Source organism: Salvia miltiorrhiza, chromosome 1 (genome assembly GCF_028751815.1).
Source record: "Salvia miltiorrhiza cultivar Shanhuang (shh) chromosome 1, IMPLAD_Smil_shh, whole genome shotgun sequence".
In the NCBI taxonomy this organism is placed as follows: domain Eukaryota; kingdom Viridiplantae; phylum Streptophyta; class Magnoliopsida; order Lamiales; family Lamiaceae; genus Salvia; species Salvia miltiorrhiza.
The window spans coordinates 70,175,541-70,199,810 of record NC_080387.1 but is presented as its reverse complement, the minus strand read 5'-3'; the positions used below and the strand labels follow the sequence as shown (position 1 = coordinate 70,199,810).

At 37.9% G+C, this 24,270-nt stretch overlaps 6 protein-coding genes across 7 annotated transcripts; 1 reads left to right on the top strand and 5 right to left on the bottom strand.

Annotated features, from left to right (window-relative positions):
- Positions 1–100: 100 nt before the first annotated feature.
- On the bottom strand, positions 101–5,169 carry LOC131005614 (probable amidase At4g34880). The gene is made up of 4 exons (XM_057932624.1): positions 4,582–5,169; positions 2,897–3,111; positions 2,332–2,574; positions 101–853 (listed from the first exon to the last, which is right to left on the bottom strand). The coding sequence occupies exons 1-4, from the start codon at positions 5,080–5,082 to the stop codon at positions 280–282; spliced, it is 1,533 nt and encodes a 510-aa protein (XP_057788607.1). The 5' UTR covers positions 5,083–5,169; the 3' UTR covers positions 101–279.
- A 3,705-nt stretch (positions 5,170–8,874) lies between these two features.
- LOC131005613 (uncharacterized) lies at positions 8,875–10,777 on the bottom strand. The gene is made up of 3 exons (XM_057932623.1): positions 10,224–10,777; positions 9,695–10,091; positions 8,875–9,501 (listed from the first exon to the last, which is right to left on the bottom strand). Exons 1-3 carry the CDS (start codon positions 10,372–10,374, stop codon positions 9,147–9,149), a joined length of 903 nt encoding a protein of 300 aa, XP_057788606.1. The 5' UTR covers positions 10,375–10,777; the 3' UTR covers positions 8,875–9,146.
- Positions 10,778–11,825: 1,048 nt separating this feature from the next.
- LOC131005612 (eukaryotic translation initiation factor 4B3-like) lies at positions 11,826–14,439 on the bottom strand. The gene is made up of 2 exons (XM_057932622.1): positions 13,182–14,439; positions 11,826–12,203 (listed from the first exon to the last, which is right to left on the bottom strand). Exons 1-2 carry the CDS (start codon positions 14,324–14,326, stop codon positions 12,119–12,121), a joined length of 1,230 nt encoding a protein of 409 aa, XP_057788605.1. The 5' UTR covers positions 14,327–14,439; the 3' UTR covers positions 11,826–12,118.
- Positions 14,440–16,106: 1,667 nt separating this feature from the next.
- On the bottom strand, positions 16,107–19,533 carry LOC131005611 (probable magnesium transporter NIPA6). Of its 2 annotated transcripts, none has more exons than XM_057932620.1 (9): positions 18,964–19,533; positions 18,276–18,332; positions 18,107–18,197; positions 17,828–17,988; positions 17,589–17,716; positions 17,355–17,492; positions 16,903–16,995; positions 16,693–16,813; positions 16,107–16,606 (listed from the first exon to the last, which is right to left on the bottom strand). In XM_057932620.1, exons 1-9 carry the CDS (start codon positions 19,085–19,087, stop codon positions 16,500–16,502), a joined length of 1,020 nt encoding a protein of 339 aa, XP_057788603.1. In that variant the 5' UTR covers positions 19,088–19,533; the 3' UTR covers positions 16,107–16,499. The 2 variants fall into 2 exon arrangements, with proteins under 2 accessions (XP_057788603.1, XP_057788604.1); XM_057932621.1 differs by having other exon boundaries at positions 18,276–18,340; positions 18,964–19,469.
- A 2,580-nt stretch (positions 19,534–22,113) lies between these two features.
- Positions 22,114–22,933, top strand: LOC131005610 (30S ribosomal protein 3, chloroplastic-like). The gene has a single exon (XM_057932619.1). It carries the CDS (start codon positions 22,363–22,365, stop codon positions 22,819–22,821), a length of 459 nt encoding a protein of 152 aa, XP_057788602.1. The 5' UTR covers positions 22,114–22,362; the 3' UTR covers positions 22,822–22,933.
- Positions 22,934–23,524: 591 nt separating this feature from the next.
- LOC131012386 (sterol 14-demethylase-like) lies at positions 23,525–24,270 on the bottom strand (the record flags this gene model as incomplete). Its single annotated transcript, XM_057940321.1, has 1 exon — positions 23,525–24,270. A coding segment is annotated over one exon (564 nt), but the record flags the coding sequence as incomplete, so codon positions are not given.

The window sequence follows — 24,270 nt, the reverse complement described above, 5'->3', positions numbered from 1 at the left end:
TTAAAATTCATCTAAAAAACTAACAAAGTAACTCATCATTCTATCTTTATTGGAACACAAACTATGATTAATCCTAAAAAAGTATAACTCCAAAATAGTCTAGCTATCAAAACGAAACATATTTAAAAGAAAAATGATGATTCGAATTTAATCAACGTTTAATGCGTCTACCGGTAACTAGACCTACCATCAACGTGGGAAACAAAATCTCGTTCTTGCAAGATTTCTCCTAATTTAAATTAAGAATGCATGAATTCAATAAAAAAAAGACAATGCAATTCACATACAAGATAAGGTGATTGATGTGAGAGAAGGGGGCTTCCGCAGCAGCGTCGCTTGTTCGAAGGCGTATGCAATCTCGATGAGCGTAGGCTCCGCGCCTCTAAGCCCACCAAAGAAGACACCAAACGGCATGCCGTCGGAGTCGTACCCGGCTGGGACCGTGATGGCCGGGAACCCTCCGATGGCCATCACGGGCGACGCGTCCGACCCCAACGTCACCATCGCATCCAACTCATTCTCCACCATCAACTTCTCCAACCCATCTCTCGACAGCTTCTCCATCATCTCGATAGCCCGCCTCTCCCCCTCCCCGACCCCATCCGTCGCGTCGGCTGCAACGAGAATATCCTGCCCTAGCTCGGCAGTTCTTTCCTGCAACGGATGGTTTTGGTTGAAGATGATGATGTCTGATAGAGATCTGACCGGGGAAGCAGTGAGCTCGGTTAAGTAGTTGTTTAGGTTGAGCTTGAACTCGGCCAACAAAGCCAATGCCTCACCACATAGTAATGGATTCAAGATCACATCAATGTTTTGTATCTCTAGATCATCTACCACCACTGCACCTTTCTCCCTTACAACACAAAAACCAACCATTATATATATTGCATCGGATAAATCATGTTTTGTGTCCTCAATTTATGTTCCTTACTAAAAAAATCTCAACTTTCAACGTTTTTCAAAAAACTAGTAGAGATGACGTGCGTTTGCACATAAAAAAGAATTATTTTAATGAATAAATTTTTATGAGTGTAAATTTATATTTCATTTCATTTTATAGCAATATTTATCATTTTAATTTATTTTTTCTTTTAAACCAATTATTGGTTAATTTTTTTAAAGTATAATGTTATAGAACTCATAAAATTAAAACAAAAAAAATAAATTTAGTATTTAAAAAAATTAATTAATTAAACATCACCTAATTTTGTCGTCATATTTATTTTATAGGTTTCATCTTTACATAATTAATGAAGAGTCCAAATTGATACTACTACTTAAATAAGTATTAAAATATAAAAGATAAACCACAATATATTTATAGATATATTATATGTATAATATATTAAATTACATAATTGACCTTAAATTAAGCATATATGAAGGATATAATAGGCAAATCAAATTTTGTAAAACAAGGCTCTTTTATAATAGGTATAATTTATTTTATAGGTTTCATCTTTACATAATTAATGAAGAGTCCAAATTGATACTACTACTTAAATAAGTATTAAAATATAAAAGATAAACCACAATATATTTATAGATATATTATATGTATAATATATTAAATTACATAATTGACCTTAAATTAAGCATATATGAAGGATATAATAGGCAAATCAAATTTTGTAAAACAAGGCTCTTTTATAATAGGTATAATTTATTTTATAGGTTTCATCTTTACATAATTAATGAAGAGTCCAAATTGATACTACTACTTAAATAAGTATTAAAATATAAAAGATAAACCACAATATATTTATAGATATATTATATGTATAATATATTAAATTACATAATTGACCTTAAATTAAGCATATATGAAGGATATAATAGGCAAATCAAATTTTGTAAAACAAAGCTCTTTTATAATAGGTATAGATTAACTGTAATACAGAAAACGACTACGAAATGATGAGTCGCTTCGCAAGACTCTTACGTTGAACTTTTTTTTCCTATCTCACCCAATATAAAATGACGTCGTTTCATCGGGTAAAAACTAAAACAAAAGTTCCACGTAAGAATCCGCCTCAATAATATATCAAAATTCAACCTCAATACAACATAAGAATTGTAATTTTTTCACTTCGTTGTATTGAGATGGAATTTTTGTCGTATTATAGAGGCAAAATTTTTGCTTTGTTTTTATTTTCGGGTAAAACGATGTCATTTTATCAGGTGACGTAGATAAAAATTCAACCTAAAAATCTGACAAGAGGTCTCATCATTTCATTGCCGAATTTTGTACAATGGGATAGTTTTGAAAAAGATTAAAAGTTGAGGATTTTTCATCAAACAATGCAAGAAATATGAGCCATCAAGATTTACCTTAGAGTTCGAAGATGATCTTCAAAGATCGAATTTCTTGAAGATGCATTTGAGAGCTTCAAGAATGGATGCCTCACCACACCCAATCTCTTCCCCTTGAGCCCATCTTCTTTGAGAAACTGCGCATATCCGCCCGTTGGAATGAACCTCGATGCTGCATCTGTTGCTTCAGCATCTCTTGGATCATGGCCAACAATAGAATCCAACACATGAGCAGCATCGGATACTGTTCTGCTTATCGGCCTAAGCTCAAATTTCACAACAGAATCATCCGTGATCAGAATTCAGAAATTCTCCATCATCAAATATACTAAGAGGATGTCTACTTTTGAGAATTGGCTTAAACAGATAAAAATACTAAGGTTAACCCCATTCTTTATATAGATGGATTGAAACTTTGAAACATTCTAAGGCCTTTGATAAAATCTAACATTTAAGTTAATTTTACTTGATTTATGTCTCAATAAAAGTGAATTTAAAAATATCCTGACAAAAATACTCAATCATGCATCGTATCAATCATGAAAAGTAAATGCTCCTTAAATATACTAAGAATGGTGATTACCCCACAGTGTCCTGGCGGGGAGAGAGAGGGATGACACCAGCTCGGCTCGTTAGCCCGACAGTAGGCTTGAGAGCGACAACAGAGTTGCGATCACCGGGGCAGATGAGGGATCCGTCCGTCTCCGTTCCTAGAGACACCATAGCCATGTTTGCAGCTACAGAGATTGCTGATCCACTGCTTGAGCCACAGGGATCTCCACCTTTCACATAAGGATTCTAGATTTTGAGGTCAAAAACAATTTATCATGTGATGCAACACATTTCATCTGGAGCATTCAGATTTCAGAATTCCACAACTAAATAGAACTCTTCAACTCATATTTCAACGCATTCATCTAGCATTTACAGTTTATCAGATGGAGATTTTGTTTCACGAATACGACAATGTTGGTATTAACTTCAAAGTTAATCGAATCGAGCACAATATAGCAAGATAGATTAGTTGCAGAATAACAAGCTGCAAGGCTCGACCTAGAAATCGTTAATGGAATGGATTTTTGACGATAAACTCACTCGCTCACTCCACCACAAAGCAATGGGTGTATATTTATTTATAAGGGGTAATTGCGCTTAAATACATGAATTTTATCAAATTTTAAGTTTGCTCATGAATCAAAAATTCTAAATTTAATTATGTTTTATGTCTCAACTTTCAATGTTTTTCTCACAAAATAACCCCTAATTTTCATTCTCTTCAAAACGCCCAACTTTTAGCTATTTTTCATAAAATATCCCCTAATTTTTAGTGATTTCCCTGAAATATACTCAACTTTCGTTCTCTATTAAAATACTCCTAATTTTAAGCATTTTCTAAAAAATGTTCTACTATTCAAAATCTAACAACATAATTACTAGTATAAGTTATTTCGTTGAATTCTTAGGTGGAATGCTTTTTTTTTACCATCCATCTAATGAAACGATGTCGTTCCACCTAAAAATTTGGTAAGGTGATTTATCATTTTGTCGTCGAATTTTTGTATAATATAATATTTTTTATAAAATGCTGAAAGTTTAGGATATTTTTTAGAAAATGATGTAAGTTGGAATTTTTAATAAAAGATGAAAGTTTAGGAAATTTTATAGAAAAGTAGTTGAAAGTTCAATATTTTTGAAGAGAAAATAAAAATTAGGGACATTATGTGATAAACGCTGAAAGTTGAGGACATAAAACATGATTAACCCAAAATTCTACCTCCTAATACATGAACATTCAATTGTTCAAATTTTTCACACGATTGTCAATTGCGCACGGCCACGCATAAAATGTATTCTTAGCTTAAACAATCGATTTACTAAATAATGTAGATATAGTTGGATGTCTATGCTAGTTTAGCTAGTTATGACGGCATTAATTTATTACCTCAACTAGCCACTATGACAATAATTCGTCAAAAATTGACAATTGAACAAAAAATCAGACCAATTTAAAGTTCGTGTATTTAGAAACAAATTTTTAGTTCATGCACAAAATTAAAATTAAATAAAATTTGATATATTTAGGTCCAATTACCCCCTATTTATATCATCAGATCTGATACACAGGTAGGTAGAAGAAGAATATCACAAAATTAGGCGTCTAAAAGGAAATGCAATCCATGATCTGATAGCAATAAATGCAAATATCACCAAAAATAAAGAACGATAATTTAGGGGGGAAAACATAAAAATGAAAATTAGAATACTAACCAAACCCTGTCCGGCTCTAGCGCACCATCCGTCGGGAATATCGTAGGATCGGAAATGGTACCATTCGCTCATGCTCGCCTTCCCCAAAATCACCGCGCCGGCGTTCCTCAGCCTCGCCACCACTCCGGCGTCGCGCGGCGCCACCGCGCCGAGCAGCGCGTAGGATCCGCCGGTGGTGTTCAGCTTATCGTCGGTAGCTATGCTGTCCTTGAGGAGCACTGGAATGCCGTGCAGCGACGGGCGGCCTCCGTCGATCCTCCGCCTCTCGGAGTCGGCTCTCTCCGCTTGATCGACGGCGTCGGGATTCACCTCGATCACCCCGCGGAGCACCGGATTCAGGCTCTCGATGCGGTCCAGGTAGTACTCGACGAGTTGGCGGGAAGTGAGCTTCTCTTCGGTGAATGCGCGCTGCACGTCGTCGATTGTGGCTTCCTCTATCGTGAAATCGCGGCCGTTGGTGGCACCGGAGAGGAGAAGTAGGAGTAGAAGTAGATGAATCATCGCGCGTAGAGAGAGAGAGAGAGAGAGAGAGAGGAACAGATTTGATTTTCCGCCAGGGGCTTCAACTGAACTGCTGCTGAGATCGATGAGTCAACGATTTGACTGATTTTTTTTTTTTTCTTTTTTTTGTGTGTTTTTGTATTGAGAAAATCAGATAATGGAGAGCGATAAAATTTGTTATAAATCATTGGCGCCCAAATAACTTTTGCTTAAATAAACTTCGAATTTTTATCTAATGAAACAGATTGATCAGATCTTTCAAATATTAATAATTTTAATTTTTCATTTTGAACTTTGAACTGTCTATAAAATAGTTACTATAGTATTTATATAGATTGTCCCATAATAAATCAATATGTATAAATCTTAATATATGAATTTGATTATATTAGGCTAAATTTATTTTAAAGAATTTATAAGCTTAAAATTGTTTCAAAACTTATAAGATATAGTTTATCTAAAGTTTATAAGTTGTCAAAATATTTGAATAATTAATAAATATAATTTTGTGCAAAAGAGAGAAAAAAAATTGTTATATAAGAAAATTGAACACAGTATAGTTAAATAATATTTGTAAAAATAATTATTGTATATAAAATTATGAAAAAATAATTTAGATTAGATAAACTTATTTTTTTAAGGGCCTATAAAAGCATCTCCACCCAAGAGCCTCTTATCTTAAATGGTCCCAACTTCTACAGAGCCTCTCCTACACAATGTGGGCTTTTAAACCGAGCTCTATAAAATTTATTTCTATTTTTCTCAATTTAAATGTATTTGTAGATTAAAATAAATATTTAATTTTAATATCAAAAATTTTATTAATTTCATCTCGTCGTTTGAAAATTTCCACAACCAATGTGTTGTGCATAGCCAATTCGCTCAGGCCCATTTTTGATCTGTCCATTCCAATTATTTGGGCGTCGACTAGTTGCGTTGCGATTATCTTAAATGTTCGATGAAATTTGCGACTTTTCCCATTTCGCTGACCACTCGACCTGTTTGTCTTTTCCCTTGTCAGCTTCGCCGATGGAATTTGGACCTGTTTGTCTCAGCCCAAAGTGAGCAAATAAGTTGGGTTCTGCCAAAGTATAGTCGTTGTGTTGCTTCGTCGCCTCCGGAAGGGAAGGAATCTCGACCACACCATTATCTTGAACAAATTGAGTTGTGTTCAAGTTCATACTCTCAAGACCCATCGGGTTGAAGGCGTTGAATCCTTGAGAAAATGATGAAAAACCGTAGGAAAAAAAATTGGGATCCCGGGAGACAGCGCTTGGTTGCTCCACTAATTGTCCATTCACAATCCCTTTTTGGAGATGAAAAAAAGATGAAGAAGTGATAAAAATAATATAAAGAAGAAGAATAGATGAAGAGAGAAATGAGTGAATTGTAGTGTAAAATGAATGAGGATGAAGAGATATTTATAGGATAAAATAGGAAATAAAGAAAATAAAAATAAATGAAGATGACTATTGGTTGCAACTGATCTTTTATTATCGTTGGTGAGCAAAATCAAATTTTCTTTTAATTCATTTTTATTTTGCTGTGCAATGCACGCGCTTAGAGAAAAATCCTCCACAGTCTACACCCAACTCTCACATGTGAGCCCCATCCCAAGCCCCCCTTCCCTGGCAGCATTACGCGGCTTGCTGGAGCCCAGATCGCTCCCCGCCAACAAGTTGCGGTAAGACTGCTCTAAGCTCTTGAACCTTATTTTTACGACTTATAGTTATTTTATCGAACACTTTAAAGAAGCTTATAAAATTTTTAAAATAACATATACTCCCTCCGTCCCATAAATAATGGCCTGTTTTCCTCTTTGGGTTGTCCCACAAATAATGGCCTGTTTCCTTTTATAGAAATAATTAGGGCATAGTTACTCCTTAATTAACTCTTCCTAATTTAAAGTTGATTATCCCTACGGCTCATCTCTCTTGTCCTCTATTTCTCTCTCTTCAGAATTTGGGAAGTTGAAAACCCTCGTTCCGCCTCCTTCAAGGGGCGCCGCCGCCTCCCTTCGCAGACGTCTCCACCGCCTCTACCCTCTGCATCCACCGCCTCGGCCTCCACCTCCACCTCCATCTCCACCGCCTCTACCCTCTGCATCCACCGCCTCGGCCTCCACCTCCACCTCCATCTCCACCGCCTCTACCCTCTGCATCCACCGCCTCGGCCTCCACCTCCACCTCCATCTCCACCGCCTCTACCCTCTGCATCCACCGCCTCCGCCTCCTTCTCCACCGCCTCTACCCTCTGCATCCTCCGCCTCCGCCTCCGCCTCCGTCTCCACCGCCTCCACCCTCTGCATCCACCGCCTCCGATTTCCTCCGTCTCTGCTTTCGATCTCCTCCGCCTCTCATCTCTCTCACTCTCTGCATTTTGGGGTTTTTTTGGTTTTAGGGATCTGGGGTTTCTTTGTGTAGGGTTTGGAGAAGCGGTGGGAGATGGTTTCAATGGTGGAGGGATTTGGGTGGCGGTGGCGGTGGCCGTTGCCGGAGGAAGGGTTGGGTTTGGGTGTTGGTATTGCAGCAGTGGTGATGGTGATAGTTTAAGGAATTGGTGGTTTTAGTTTAAGCTTTCTTCATCACATTTCTGTTTTTTGGGGGTGGAGGGAAGGCGACGGCGGCGGCGCCGGCCTCGCCGGTGATGAGAGCGCCGGCAGCAGCAGCTTTATTTTGGATGAAAACATTTTCTTTTATTAACAATATTTAAAACCAATTAACCATTACATTAAAGATGTGGACCATACAATTTATCTCCTAATATAACTCTCCTTAATTCCCGTGCCGAAAAGAAACGGGCCATTAATTGTGGGACGGAGGGAGTAATTTTTTTTTGGAGGTTGTAAGCTCAGCCATACACACTCTTAGTATTTACTTATTCTACCACATATGATCTGAACTTTAATTTAATCTAATCCCTCTGCTTCGAAAAAAAAAAAAAAAAAACTAATACTCATTATTCACTAAAGTGGATTTCTTTATCCACTTTAACACTGGTCTATCTAAGGTGAGTCTTTTCCCCCTTATAATATACTACTATCTAATTATAATTATTAAAATTTGTGTTATTATAGGACTATTTTTAAACAACAAAAAGAATATAAAATTATAAACTGGCTACCAACCTAAAAAATTATAAAGGGTTAATTGCTATAGAAATCATGAGTTATGACTCTGAGTTTAGTTTTTAGTTTTATATAGTGTAGCAATTCCAACGTGGCTTTTTGATTTGTAATCAAATATACTGATATACATATTCACTATATTTTTACGATGTTATTTCAACTTCAATATTCATATGATCTAATTCAATCAGTTACATATGATGAGTACACATAAGATTTTATGTGAAAGTGCAAAAAAATCATGGCACATCATTTTTCGATCGTAGAAAAAAAAAGACTTTTCTAATTTACTACCAATTGAAACATTGTTTCATTATTGTAATAATTTATAAAATGTATCGGAAACAAAAATAAGGCCAAAACTGTGGGGTTTTTTGCAATTAACCAAATATAAATTTAAGCGATCTATACTCTATAGCAACTTAATTACGAGGCACATGTTGTTTTCAAAAAAAAATTATGAGGCACATGTTAATGCATCTCTCCTCATTAATTCATACTTATGATTAATAAATTATAACTAGAGATTAAAAACATTAATTGAAAATTAATGAGTTTTAATTGGAATAGATGTATAAATTATAGTACAATAATCTGTAAATTGTCCGAATTCCCAAGGTAACATTAAACTTTCACAAAAGAACAATCACTATTTATGGTTAGGGGTAAAACTCCTCTTATCATTTTTTATATAAAAATAATTTGACCGAATTCTCAACAATTTATTGGTAACAAACACATTCCAACAACCAACCGTGCAAGGATCATAAGTTTACACAAGTACATTCAAAGGTCAATAATCTATGTAATAAAAGAAGCCCCTCCTCCAAAACTCTAGGCCATCGACCTCATTCTACAACTCTATAATAAACTTAGGATAATAAATTTGAAAATTCGAAAACACATAATGAAATATCAAATCAGAGGTTCGAAAAATTCACTTGCAAGTAGTGAACTTGCAAGTGGCCGTGCTGCCCGAGCCGGAGTTCGCCCTCATGAAGCGCAACGCGGTGTGGAGCACGTGCCGCGTGGACCCCACCAACGCCAAATTCATGTCTTGGATCACACCAAGGGGGTGGTATGGGAACTGTATGCTATTGTAGGAGTTGAGCAATGCAGTGGTGCCCTCTCTCAACAAGGTCCTATAGGGATCCCCTCTCCCTAGCATGCCTTGCCTAAGCGTCATGTCGGTCCCGTACCTACGGCCCGCGACCAGCCCGAACGCAACGGCCACCTTCGTGTCCGGGCTCACCACCTTCCAATAGCATTGGTACTCCGGCATCAACCATATTCTATAGTACAACACAAGTATCATATTAGGTTAAGTTCATTAAATCACGGTCAATAATTTCAACTTTTTTAAAAAAAAAGTATCAACAACTTCTGTCATAAATGTGAACGGAATATCAACCTAGGCCACCCCGCCCGCCTAAGGGCATGATCAAGAACTTAATTAGTACCATGAAACTTGAAAAAGAGTCTTACTGGTGGGGGCAGGCCGAGGCTTCCAAGAAGGGCGTCGGGGGGAAGCGGGGGACGGGCGGCAACAGGGGTGCGGGCGGAGGGTTGACCGGGACGACCGGGGCAGGGGTGGAGCTCGGGCAGAAGGACATTGGTTGAGCCGGTTGAGCTAGCAACGGTTCAACGGTGTACATCTCCGTATCGAACATGTTGAACATGAGCCGGAGACGCTTGGCTGGCCCAGCGGCCGCCCCGCAGGCGTTCGAGCCTTGACCGCTGCCCGAGACCTGCGTGTAGCAGCCGCTCAAATTGGGGGCACCACCAACCCTCATAGCATAGTTGCCTAGCCAGTTGGTGGTCTGCTCCCCCCACGTCGTGTACTGCCCGTCGCTGCCCGGGCAGGCCATCGTCACCTTAATCCCTGCAGATAGACAAAACGATGTCGTTTCAACTAATAACTCCCACATCGAGTGACCTCATCAAAACATTAAAAAAAGTTCTAAAACCTTAAAACATTCAAAACGTTAAAAAATCAAGAATCACGAAAATGTACCATTTAAGGGATAATCAAAGAGGGAAATCTGGCCATCTTTGCATTGATCACAAAACACGGTTCCGGTGACCATGGCGTCGCCGCGGGCGCCGCCGATCGCGGCGGCGGCGACGAGGAAAGCCGTGAAGAAAAACTTGCGCAACCAATCCATGAGTTGAGACAAGATTGGAGCTGTCGAGAAATGAATGGCTATAAGTAGTAAAGCTCTGTAAAGAGGCTTTCTAGATGTGAATTAATGTGAATGAGAGCACTTTTACAATAAAAACATAGAAAAAAGAGGAGCCGATGTTTTTGTAGTAATAACAACTGCTGCTCCACAACTCTCAACTGCCTCCATTTATGAAGGATTTGGGCATTTGAAAAAAAAATCTAACTAAAATTCAGAAGGTACAACGTCGAATTTAATGCTGCTGGAAGAATTAGAATCCAGCTTCAAACATTAAGGAAAAAAATAGCATTAAAATTTGAAATTTTTAAGGAAATCCGACCCATTGTTAGTGTGAAATTTAGCTATCGACTTTTTGTTGCTATTTAATATGTGGGTTATGATTGATAAAGCAGAGAAATAAAAGAATGGAAGTGTATAAATGGGAGTTATGAATGAACAGTGAGAAAGTGAATGAGTGCAGCGTTGAAGGATGTCGTGCATAATGTCGGCCAAATTAGTGTAGAGGAAACTGTGCAAACAGCAAAGATTAATCAATACTATGATTTAATGGAGTGGATCTGTAATTCATTATTAAAATTAGGGTTAATTGTATTTAATAAAACCATTTTTAATTTATTCTTTTATTTATAACATAATTCTAAATTGAAACATCAAAAATTCAAAACCATGACATTGGTCGATACTTATTTGATAAAATTAAAATTGACATAGCTGCAAAATAGCCAGGTAATTATTCAAAAATTTGTACCTATACGACTAGTTCGTGTATATATTTCTGGCAATTATGTCGGTTTTATTTTAATCAAAAATAGACTCATGTTGTAAATCACATAAAATTAAAAATCGTATTGTAAATCGTAAAATGAGTAAAAATTAGTAAATTATCCTTTTAAATTATTATTGACTATTTTTTTATACTATTTATTTATTTATTTATTCATTGTTACAATAGTTGATTTTATTTTAGTTTATTCGAGAAGAGAATAACGTGGGACTTTTGGTACCAATAGAAAACAAATTGAGAGTGACTAATCGAAGCGCCATTAAATATACCTGAGATCTGCCAGTGCCCACACAAAAATACTGAAAATTTGTTGATAACAGCAACAGCTATTCTTCTCATTGAATGTAAACTGTAGTTGCATCTCATTATCATGCTGTCTAACTACCAATTCACAGTCTTGGCAATTCCAATTCACAGTCTTGGCAATTCAGAAGAGAATCCTGCTCTTCCTTTCGACCATCTCGTAATTCAAACATCATGAATTTTTCTATATATAGACTATGTCAACTTGCTTTTTTCTCTATTTCCATCACATACCATTCAAATTTAAACATACATATAACACATCAAGTTCGATGCCAACTGTTCAAACAAATATCAACTTAATCAAATTTGAGCAACACTTGAAATCAAAGGAAAGAAGAAGCAATTTCAGAGGAAGAACGAATCGCATTCCTACTTGTATTCCCACACAAATAAATAAACAGTATCTGAATCCAAAAATAAACAGAAAAAAAAAGAAAAAGAAAACATCAGTCGACAAGTACAAACAAGCCATAGAGGCAAAAACAAAAATCTACCCATAATTCTCTACCAAAATTTGCTATATATTGTCTGATGCAAAACCGAAAACAAAAAATAAATATGAAACAAAATTCTATCAGCTCAGCAGATGCATTGCTCCTTTTTCTGTTTTCTCAAAGCTCACACACTTCCTCAGCTTTAGGTCTGTGCCTCTCCCCCTTCAGCCTCTTCAGCATGTCCATTTTCGGACTTCTCAGAATGCTCGTTCACGGGTTCCTCAGCGCTTCAAGATAAATAAGTGTAGGTGGGTTCAGGTAAGTTAAGATACAGAAACAAACAAGAAAATACCTAAACTGATTCAACTAGTCCATACATACTAGTTATTGCATAACAGCTATTATAAACTAAGTCACTCTCCAAGTACATGTTGATGTCTGAAGAGAAATCAGCTATTGTACGAAGAATAATGTAGAAAACTTAGATGGTTTTCTCTTCATTATCCTCCAAATTATCCAACAAGAAAGTCAATGTAATTGAAAACTTAGATGGCTTTCTCTCTTCATACCCTATTATCCAACAAGAAAGTCGATGTAATCCATAACCGAGGCACATAAATTTTGTGCATACATAGTCAGCTAACCCATGAATTACAGAACCATTAGATTAGAAGGAAAAAAGGAATCTACATCACATCACAGCCACTAAAATTCACCTGCAAAATCCAAGAATGCACTAGAAACTAGTCAAAATTACTATCGGGTGCACTAACATATCTTTGTAGACCTGCCAAAGGGTAGCAACCCACCAAAAGTTCCACAGCTAACTTAAAAATCCAGGCCAGAAATGTGCATATGATCTCTAGAGAAGCATAGTTGCTAAAAATCTACCTAGAGTTGCAGGTCGATATTATAACTACAAAAATACTTTAAGTAGCAAGTTTGGTTAGGTTAACAATAGATCTAGAATACCATAAATAAGTCTCAATTCAAAACTAGCATGCCACGATCTTCGGGAAGCATCAGATATAATAAACAGATTATCATTCACTACGGTTTTAAAATGGCACAGTGGCCTTCAAAAGACATACAGAAAGACCAACAACATAAAGCTCAACACTTTGCACAGTTATCCAAACCAAGCATCAAAACAAAGTAAAGCATTAAAAAAATCAATCAAGTTAATCAACATTCAAGAATAGTTCAGCAACAATTAAAAAAAATCCCAGCATTCTCCATGTAGTTTTATAGCCTAATTCACCAACCTCTGTGGGCGGGAATCAGCAGATTCTGGCTTTCTCCAAGCCCTCTCAGTCTTCTCTTCCTGCCGCCTCTCTCTCCCGCTCCAAAAGTTCTTCCTTGGAGGATCCGGTCCATCAGAAACCACCTCCTTAATCTTGGTAGACTCGAGCTTCTCCTCAATCTCTTTCCAATCTTGGCCCTTCTCCTTCAACACCTCCTCTCTCGGCCTTGCCTCGCCAAATGGATTGCTCCCTTTCGACTTCACAATCACCGGAGGAGCAATCTCGGGCTTAGGCTTCTCCGGAGCAGCAATATCAACCACGGGAAGTGTTCTAGGTTGCAAATTCAATCTTGGCCTACTGCCAGCATTCGACTCCGAACCCCCTCTCCTGCCCCAGCTCTCCGAATCCGCCCCATTCAAATCCGAACCCCCTCTCCTCTCCCTCAAACTATCAAAGGCGCCGCCCATCCTCGGCCCTTCCTCTTCTCTTCTCTTCACCCAACTACCTGAATCTGCTCCACCGTTGCTCGATTCCAATCCAAAGCTCCCCCTTCTCTCATACCTCCTAGGCTCAGAAGAAGGGGCAAAACTCTTGTTCGACGCCCAATTATCAACCTCATCCGCTCTCGATTGCGAATCGGTGAAGAAACCCCCTCTTTCCCCCCTCTCCCTCCTCTCAAACCCACTACTAGCAGGCGACCTCTTCCCAGCCGCCCAATTATCAGTCTCGTCAGCCCTAGACGGCGCAATTTCACGATTCGACTCCCGATTGAAGCTCCCCTGCCGCCGCGGCTGCTCATCCCTCATCCCGCTGCCGTAGGATCTGAATCCCTTGCTCCGATCGAGCTCCTCCGCCGACCGCTCGCGCGGACCGGTCGGCAGAGCCATCAGCTCGTCCGTCGTCAATCCCTTCGACGCCTGGAACGCCGCCGGCTTCGCCGCGCTGTAGGTCGTGAATTCCTGGAGCGACAGGACCTGCTTCTTCTTCTTCTTAGTCTTCGCCGCCGCCAGCGACGGGAAATCCGCCGTCTCAGAGTGGCCGTTGGTCGCGGCCGCGGCGGCCGCCGAATCCTCCTTCTGTTGCTGGAGGAGCTCCGTCTCGTTCTCCTCCGCGTCCAGAGCCCACGCGCCTGGCTTCGCCCACGCCGTCTTCACCGTAGCCGCCATGATTCCTTGCTTCACGATTTCTCTGTCGTGTGGTGTATCCGATTTATTCTGTGTGTGTTTTGATGGTGCGTTAGTGTGTGTGGCGATAGGTTTTGTGAAGATTTTGCGTCCCTTGCAAGCCAAACGCGATTACTTATAACCGACACGTAGGTTTCGAAGATTTGATCCCACGGCTCTCATTCCTTTGGGCGGAAGAATTCGTATCCGAATGGGATTTGGATATGCGATGATCTGTGATGGACGGCCCAGATTGGCTGCATTTTGGCTGTGGAGATTTTTAATTATGTAAATATTATAAACACAATTTATGTAATATTAGGGGAATTAGTTTAATCAATATTTAGGGAATACGATAAATGTAAAAAATAAAATAAACAAAAAAAATCAGTGTTAGATGAGCTGGCGTGTGAGGTATAGTTGGCGGTGGTTGTATGGAGACATGTACGCCACGAAAATAGTTTATTAATTTGTTACTATTTTATTTTATTTTTGAGGGATTGTTATTTAATTTACAGAAATAGCAGAGTTATTTACTTTTAGTAAATTACATTTAATTGCCAAATATGTAGAAATCTCCGGTGTTAGTAACTATACTATATTAAATCTATTTTGATGCCTAGAAGTTCTATTTTTCTGTCTTTTTGCAAATGAATTCTCGTTTATGGGATAATAATCCGCGTTCATTGGTAAAAATATTAAATATATTTAGATTAAAATTAATTCGCGTTCTATTTAATATTTTTGCAAATAACTTTGCAACTGAATTATTTAATTGCAAAAATCGTTGTACCTATTATTGGAACATTCAATTTATTAGTTGGGATGGAGAAAATCGAATAGCATTCACTCGTCCTTAGATAAAAGTGATGAGTAAAATCAAAGTATTTTTCTAGTTCATCATTCGATATTATACTTCATCATCGTATGCATAATATTAGTGACCTAGATTAGATCATTGGAATCCAAGTCATAAAATCATGTGCAGCAAAAATGAAATTTTCTATTTATTGATGAGAAAGTAGTTTGTTCTTTTGCCGTCGAAGGAGTCTAAATGTATCATGTGATGCAATTGCTTTTTATTATTTTTACATAACAAATTAATATTTATCATTTTATAGGTCAAATTTCAAAAACGAAAAGTTTATAAACTTATGTTTAATAATATATGTATAGTTTAATTGGTATGAATTTGAATTTTGACCTATCTTATAATTTTCTATCCGTAAAATAGTCTTGTACAAGAATCATGTGGAGTATAAAATAACATAACATTATTGTGGTCGGACTATATTTGTGAATCCACTATTATTCGGATGAAAAGCAACTAAAGTTTTCGAAAAAATAAAAATAAAAGATATATCCAAATATTATAATAAATTATATTTAAAAGTTATAAATTTAAATTGAAAAATTAGTGAGTATTGTTATACAGATTTTTAATTATATTTATTATAGATACAGGTATATATATTTAAGAAGAGTTTGAGTAATTGAGCCTTATCATTTTGATTTATTATCGTACTCTCTACTCTGTCATAACGAATAATTTTATATGGTTAGACTATTACATGGACATGGAATTATTTTTAATTATAAATTAGAATGTAAATTGATATTCTAGATGTATTTTTAACATCAGTGTGGTTTGCCTAAATAAAAAAATAAAAAAATAATAAATAATAAAAATAAAAATAAATAAATTAGTGTGGTGGGACTATATTTGTGAATCCACTATTATTCGGATGAAAAGCAATCGCAAACCTCTCTAAAATGAAAAGCCTTTTTGTGCAATACAAATTGTGAAGTAGGTCTCTATATCTCATTGGTAAAAACTAGACACTTGAAACTCAATGGACCCCCATTTTGTCACAAGCCAATCAATAATAATCGTTCCAAAATCCAAATTTAAAAAAAAAAAAAAAAAAAAAAAGAGAGCAAATAATTTACAAATTCTACTCACAAAATACTTAAGAACATGACCCCACTGATGCAAAAAAAATGGTTGAAAGAAAGCCACACACCTCCCTATATCACAACATCATCTCCCCTTCCGCCCTTGCTGCAGCCGGTCGAGGCGAAAAGGCGCGGTGGAGGCAGAGGCGGTGGCTCAGCCACCCACGGCGGTCGTAAACCTGCTGCAGATTCCCACTGCCTAAAATCATGCTACAACAACTCACTTGTCTCCAGAGACAAGTTCAAAGTAATCTGAGCTGTTCAGTGAGATAAAATGAGCCCCTTCCAAAGCCTTTGATGAGTCTCCATCGTACCAAATTATGGTTCCTGCACAAGATTTTCGAGCTCGTTTGATCACGTAATCGTTCAAATACTCATTTAAAGCAGACTGCTCGACTCGACCCCCAACTCACCTGTTGGAGGTGGCGACGCCTCCTCTTCTCTGGTCATGTGCAGAATGAGCGTCCCCGAGAGAACTGTGATGAATCCGCACACCTCGGAGGTTATGCTGCTCGCATTCTGACCCGACCAGTCCTGCAAGACAAGGCGAGACGAGTGATGATTAGCGTGTATATTCACCTTGAGTCGTAGTGAAAGGTGGGGATAGTGACATTGCGCGTTACCTTAAACATTATGGAGCTGGCGATTATGGTCAGAGTAGTGAACATCACATAGTGTATCGGAGAGACGATTGCAGCGTTGAAAGTGTCGAGCGCCTGCACCAACGAGCACGTTGCAGAGAAGCACGACGTTAGGCAGAGACAGTTCATGAAAGCAGTTATGGTTGAGAAAAGGGCACTCTTATTGATGAATGAACGCGTTTTTCTACACAAATCGCCACAAAAATTGGCGTTTGATCGGGTTATGGAATGGGATACGTATACCTATTAGTTCACCAAGATCCATCTTTGATCAAGAATTCAAAAACCATATTGCACAAGCCATACAAACAAGGGCGTGCAAAACATGTATAATATGCTTCAAGCATGTCAAGACCAGGCGCGTGCTTTCACTTTTTTAAAGAATCGAGCAAGAAAATGGCGTTGACAAAATGAGCCATCGACATTGTGGATACCTTGTTCAGATAATTCAACTGCGTGATCAGACAAAACACGGCAACTGAAAGGAAAAACCAAGTCTGAGTGGATCCAAATTGATTAATCCCCTCCAAGGTGAGTTTTATTGCAATCCCAACGGCCTTCACGCTCATTACCTATTTGATATTGAGACACAGCACGAGGCGACTCTTTCAGATAATGTCAAACATCATGCAGCCTAAATACATAGGTTATCAAAGGCAGGGAGTTACCGTGATTGCTCCCAATAAGGAGCAAATTCCTAAGTAAACGAGTATGTTTGTCTGCCCGTAGAGTGGCTCCAAATACAAAATGAGAAGTAGCACTAGAGATACCGAAGCTGCCACATAAATGAGGAATGCTGTGGATGCAATAAACAAGCAAAAATAAGCGATAGGCCAATCAAACACGGCTATGAACAATTAAACATGACAATGAGTGAGTGAATGAGATAGATAGAGAGGGGGGGAACCTGGCTGAGATGCCAAATCCCAGACTTCTTGAACAGAAGATGGAGTGTGTTCTTGAGGGGCATGAACGACAATTACAACCGATCCAACTATGCAAGACACAATCCCCAAAATTCCCATCTGTCGCAGTGGTTCCTTCAACAGAAAGTGTGCTAAAACAGCACTTTTCAGGTTCATGAAAAGAGCTTAGTTAGACAACTAAATGTCATCAAGAAATCTTAACCTAGATCATCTTTGTCGAATATGCTGCTACAAAAGGTCTAAGGGCTGAAGAATTTTACCTAACGATTATGCTCAATGCACCAAGAGGGGTAACAAGAACAGCAGGGGCATAGATATAAGCAACAAAATTCGCAATCTCCCCAACAATCACTGCACAGAATAATACAGTTAGCCCAACCACAAGCAAGAACTTCCTTACCAACAACGCGTTAAAACCTTTCAACTTACTAGAAATCATGCCGGCCCACCAAAGAGGTTCTAACAAGTAAGTGTAGCCTCCAACACCTGCAGTACTAATAGCACGAACGTTGAGTATGCAGAGGCTAACAACAGCCTAAAACGAAACAAAGCTTCCACAGTTTTGGCGAGAATATACTACTAAACCATGAATGAATACGAGCAACAACCAACCAAGCCATTGGTGGACCCAAGAGGAGGCAAGGGAGGGCTTAAGCCCCCACCAAACAAAAGAACTTTTGTTTTATTCTTTTAAAATTGTCTTTTCGAAAATCATAAACTCAAAATTTAGAAAATATGGCCCCAACCAGGGATTTTTTCTGTCTCCGCCTCCGAAACAAAGCTCCTGCATTGACTAATTAAATCAAACAAACAACTCCTCCCCCTTGTCTTCACAAAACCAAACCATTCCACACAAAATCTCCCCCAAAATTAAGATTAGCTCAATTGCATTTGCAACACTGTCATCAACAACTCCAAATCTACATCCATCAATCAGCATACGAATCATCAAAACGTGCTAAAATAGCTTGAAATTTGAAATGCAGCATCAAACAATTATCACAGACCTCACAACAATCAAAACAACACTCTTTCATTCACACAATTCAACTGAATTAACAAATGCAAACACCAATAATTCAATGAACTCTACATATAGGAATGAATCCATGAATACCTGCGCGTGTACCAGCAGCAGCAGCTCGCAGAAGACCTTTCTTCTTAAAAATAAAGCTCGTTCCGATAAACAAACTCGACACCATTGCCAATAACAATCCCCTCGTATTATCCGAAACCCCCATTTCTCTCTCTACAAAAAATATATCTATCTATCTATACATGAATTCTTCATCTAAAATGATTTGATGCGAAGTAGCATAACACAAAGTTGGGTGAACTGCAATCCCTCTGTACAACACCAAATAAAGCCAAAAACCGAAACTTTTACCAAAATTCGAACTCCCGCCAATCAGAAAGGGCCCGAGAAAAATCCAATTTCCAACCACAAACGATCGTTGAAAAAAACAAATAAAAGAGATATTGATAAACAGCCAGCCGCCGGCGATTAACTGTTTGTTTCTCTGCCCGAGAAAAAGGTATTCATAAACTGCTATGAATCAACGATTTGGTGTCTGCGGGTGGTATTGAATATTGATGATTGAATCCGCAAAATTTGACGAAAATATTACGAAGAAAAAAATAACATAAAAAATTAGAAATAGAAATAAAGCGAGCGGTCAACGGCTCTTGCCTGTAATTCTTGTACAGGTGTTTTCCGAGCTGTAATTATATATTTTTATTTATTAAATTCATTTAAACTCTATTATCAATCGTGAATTTGTAGTTTAATGGATTGATTTTTATTTTTTTTTTCTTTTCTAAAAATTATAAACATACATTAATAAATCGATTCTAGTCCAATGAAGAAAATTACAAGTTCCACGCACTTCATTTGTTGAGATGGTTGGTAGGATTTGTGAAAGTGAATTCAATTATTGTTGTGATCGGATCTAGGCCCCCAACAACCAATAGCTATAAGAATAAATCTTCACAAGCATATAATATGTACACATAGCATTATAGATCAAGTGGTGTTAAAAAAATTATTGAATAGTCATAATTGGAGGCATTAAATTGTTGGAACGGACTTATCTAAATCGTGTTAAATTTTGCTCAAAATATGGGCTCTCATCGACCGCGAATGGGCCTAGGCTTATTTTTTTTATGATAGGTCGGGGCCTAAAAAATTGTCGCCTTATCCAACCTAAATTCTTGTCATAATCGGAATAAATACTTTTGGTTCATCTTAAGAATTACTCCCGACCACCAAAAATAATCCTAGAAGAATAGGACAGATTTTAATGAAAATAGTTTAATTTATTGTAACTATAGCTGTATACGAACCGAGCCGAGCCGAATACCTCCAGGCTCAGGCTCGATTCGTGAAGATTTGGTTCGGCTCGAGTTCGGCCCGAGCTCGAATTCGAGCCTAAAATGAGCTCGAGCTTGGCTCGCTTATATAATACCAAGCTCGAGTTTGGTTCGAATTCGGCTCGTTAATTATTCGTTTATCTCGAGCTCGAGCTCGGCTCGAATTCGAGCTTGGTTCAAATTATTTATATATTAAGGTTTAATTAAAATAAAAATATATATATATTTGTTCATATATTGCTAGACTATTTATGAATCATAATTTATAATTTATTTTTAACAAATAGATAATTTATCAAGTTAGTAGTAATTTTTTTTAATTATGAGTATTATTTTTATTATTTAAAAAATATTTAACAAATAAAATATATAAAATTATTATTTAGTGAACTTATTCGCGAGCCAATTCGCGAACATATCCGTGAACATATTCGTGAGCTTATTCGTGAATAGGCTCGCGAATAGGTTCGAGCTGAACATGTTCGCGAGCTCACGAGCCGAACATGCACAGGCTTGAGTTCGGCTCGATAATTTTATAGAGCTCAGATTCGGGCTCGAGTTCGGCTCGTTTAGAAAATGAACGAATTTCGAACGAGCTTTTTTTGAGCTGAGTCCCAAATAGTTCGCGAACGGCTTGGTTCGTTTACACCCCTAATTGTAAGTGAAAAAAGGGTTCCACTTAAAAAATAGTGTTAATAGTAATAATTAATTGTATTGTGAGTGGATAAATGGACCCACCATGTGATAGAAAATTTTCAAAAATAGAAAGAGATTAATTTTTATGGACATCCTAAATGGCAAAAAGAAACTAAGTAGTACTCCCTCCGTCCACGAAATGAGTACTCATATTTCCTTTTTCGTCCGTCCACGAAATGAGTACTCATTTCCCTTTTTGGCAAGTGTACCCCACACACCTCTTTAATTAATACACTCAAAAAGTGGGACCCTTAAACTATTCACACTACACTCCATACATTTCTTAAAACCCGTGCCGTCCACAAATGGGTACTCATTTTGTGGACGGAGGGAGTATATCTTATGGAGGGAGGGAGTATTTGCATTTTTAAAATATTTTAGTAGTTTAAGACTCGCAGCCCTATTCCAAATATTTTATGAACCTTAAGCAAAATATAAAATAAAAGTTCAATTCATTGAACGCTTGAACTCTCGTTAAATAAATTCTCAGGCCTCGAGAGAGTAATTCTTAGACCTCAAGAGAGTAAGAAGCTTGTTGATGGTTGAAGGAGCCAAGAAAGTTGCTAATATTTATTATGTCCTATTAAAAGTAACATGTATTTTATTTTGAATTGTTCATTATAAGTGATCTGTTTTTATAAATAACAAAATTTAATCCTTTTAAAAATATAGTCACTACCACTTTTAATTAATTTACATTTTTTTATGTGTTTAAAAATTTTGTGATACTTACAATGGGACGGAAGGAATGTATGACATCTTCTATGTGTAATACAATAAAGTCGCCTTCTTTTTAATGCTAACAGATGATGTTTTTTGCGACCTCATTTCTCATTGAGCCCTAGACAATCGCACTTCTCCCTTATGTTCAGAGCGAGATTGAACCTGAAGACTCGAATGATTGAACTACTCTCTTCGTCCATCAAATCATGTCTTACTTTTATTTTTGGTCCATCCACCAATTCATGTTCTACACATTTTTAATAAATATTTATATATTTTTTAATTGGTGGGTCCCAATAAATAATACACATTTTTTCTACTCAACTAATAAATAATCATTTTTTTTTTAAATCCGCGTTTCCTTTTTTAGGTCATGAATTCGTGGACGGAGGGAGTACTATTTATCTTCTTTTTTGCTTATAGATTCCATGCACTCATTACATGTTATGATTATTTAAAAAATATTCACACGTTTCAACAACTTAATTTCAAAATAGATTCAACATTTCATCAAATTGTGAATAGATTCTAGAAAGCCCAAAGAAGAAATAATACCCCAGAAAACCAAGCGGGCCTAATAACTGGGCTTCGGGTTAACAGACGTCATCATTCATCACTTCCCAAAACAACAGGAGTGAGAGAGAGAGAGAGAGACCGCTATTCCCATTTCCGTTATCAGTTTCTCATTCTCGAGACTGCAATCCACGGAGAGAGAGAGAGAGAGAGAATGTTATCAACATTTGGAATCGAAACATGTTGTTCACTAGTCCCAGCAAAAACACCTCAAATTGGAATCTCCCCCAAACCCCAAAACCCCTCAATTTGTTCATACCCAAACAAGAAACCCTTAACCATTCCATCCTCTTCCTCCGCCGCAACGCAGGCAATCGGAAATGAGGAGAGGGAGAAGATGAAGGTGGTGGTGAAGGCGATGGAGCGGCCGCGGCTGCTGCTCAAGTTCATCTGGATGGAGAAGAACATCGGAATCGCCATCGACCAGCTCATTCCCGGCGGCCACGGCACCATTCCGGTGAGCCCCTACTATTTCTGGCCGCGCAAGGATGCGTGGGAGGAGCTCAAGCTCATGATCGAGACCAAGCCCTGGATTTCCCAGAAGCAGAAGGTCATTCTGCTCAATCAAGCCACCGACATCATCAATCTCTGGCAGCAGACCGGCCATTCTTGAACTTGGTTCATTTTTTTATTCTCTTTTTCTTCAATCGTGATAATGCCAACTTTTCCTTCTTTTTTTTCTGTTGTTTTAGTTCTTGAAATATGATGCTTTCGATTTTAGCTAAGACTACATTTATTCTAATTTAGACATGAATTATAGAACGTTTTAGCCAAGACTTCATTTTTGGATGTGTAGCAAATTGAAACTTTTAAAATAGATATTTTATTGGGGCTGGATTTTATTGTGAGGAGTTGTTTGAAGGGGTTAAAATAAAACAAGCTGAATTGGAACTTAGATTAAAAATTGGACCTAGGAATTAGGTTGCCGATTTCAACAACTGGTTTTTGTTGGTGTGATTCTTCAAATATCCTAATTCTATTAACGCAAAAACTTGTATGAGAAAATCTCATAATAAAATGGGTCAAAATTCGAATTCAAATAGTCTTCATATTTTTTTATCCCATGTTTTCTAGAGTGGAAAAATGCCATCACATCAATATCTCATGACAATATTAAACATGAATTAGAGTAAAAATGAAGAAAAGGAGGCTGTCCGAAAATAAAATCATAATTATCCCTACATAGTATGTGAATGAGAAAGCACCCTTAATAGCACTGGGTAAAATCTTGATTTGTCACAGTTGACGTAAATAATTATGGACTTCATGTAATGCAAAAGATTGATTTAGAAACAGCAAAGGAAAAGAAAGAAGCATAGAAAAAGGGAAACTAGACAACCTCATAAATGCCTTGACAACTGCAAAAGTCTGGAGCACAACAGCAAATCATAAACATCTAAAAAAATAAAAAGAGCATAGTCTGATGATAAGAGATTAATAAACCCAACCTACACAATGAAACAAGCTTAAGATGAAACCTGCAGGAATCTTTATCAGATTAGTTGAGGGGAAGAGCTCGGCGTTTGTACCGCACCATCACCTTCCCCTTCACGCCGACAACCATCGCGTTCCAGTCGATCTCTGGGAACGGAGATACGAGCTCCATCTCGAAGTTTCTGAGCAGATGGCTCCATATCGTCTTGATCTGCAGATAGGCGAACGGCTCCCCTAGGCAGCCGTGCCTACCGCCTCCGAAGGCGATGTAGGAGAAAGCTCCCGCGGCTTTGTCCTCGTCTCTTCCCGGAGCGAATCTATCAGGGTCGTAAGTCTCCGGGTCTTTGTAGATATGCGGGAGACGATTTGCAAAGGCAGGCGATGTGGCCACAATGTGTCCCTTGGGGATGTCGTATTCCGCCCCTTCCTTGGTCTTCACCGTGAAGTCGCTGTGTGAGCTCCGGAGAAGCATTATCAACGGAGGGTGGAGCCTCAGAGCTTCTTTTATGCATCTGTAAAGAACTTCCATCTCAGCTAGCACGTCGTAATGAACCTCGTTTCCATGTTTCTGCACGATCGTCTTCTGCTCCTCCAGCACGGTTGACATGTATTTGGGGTTGCAGAGAAG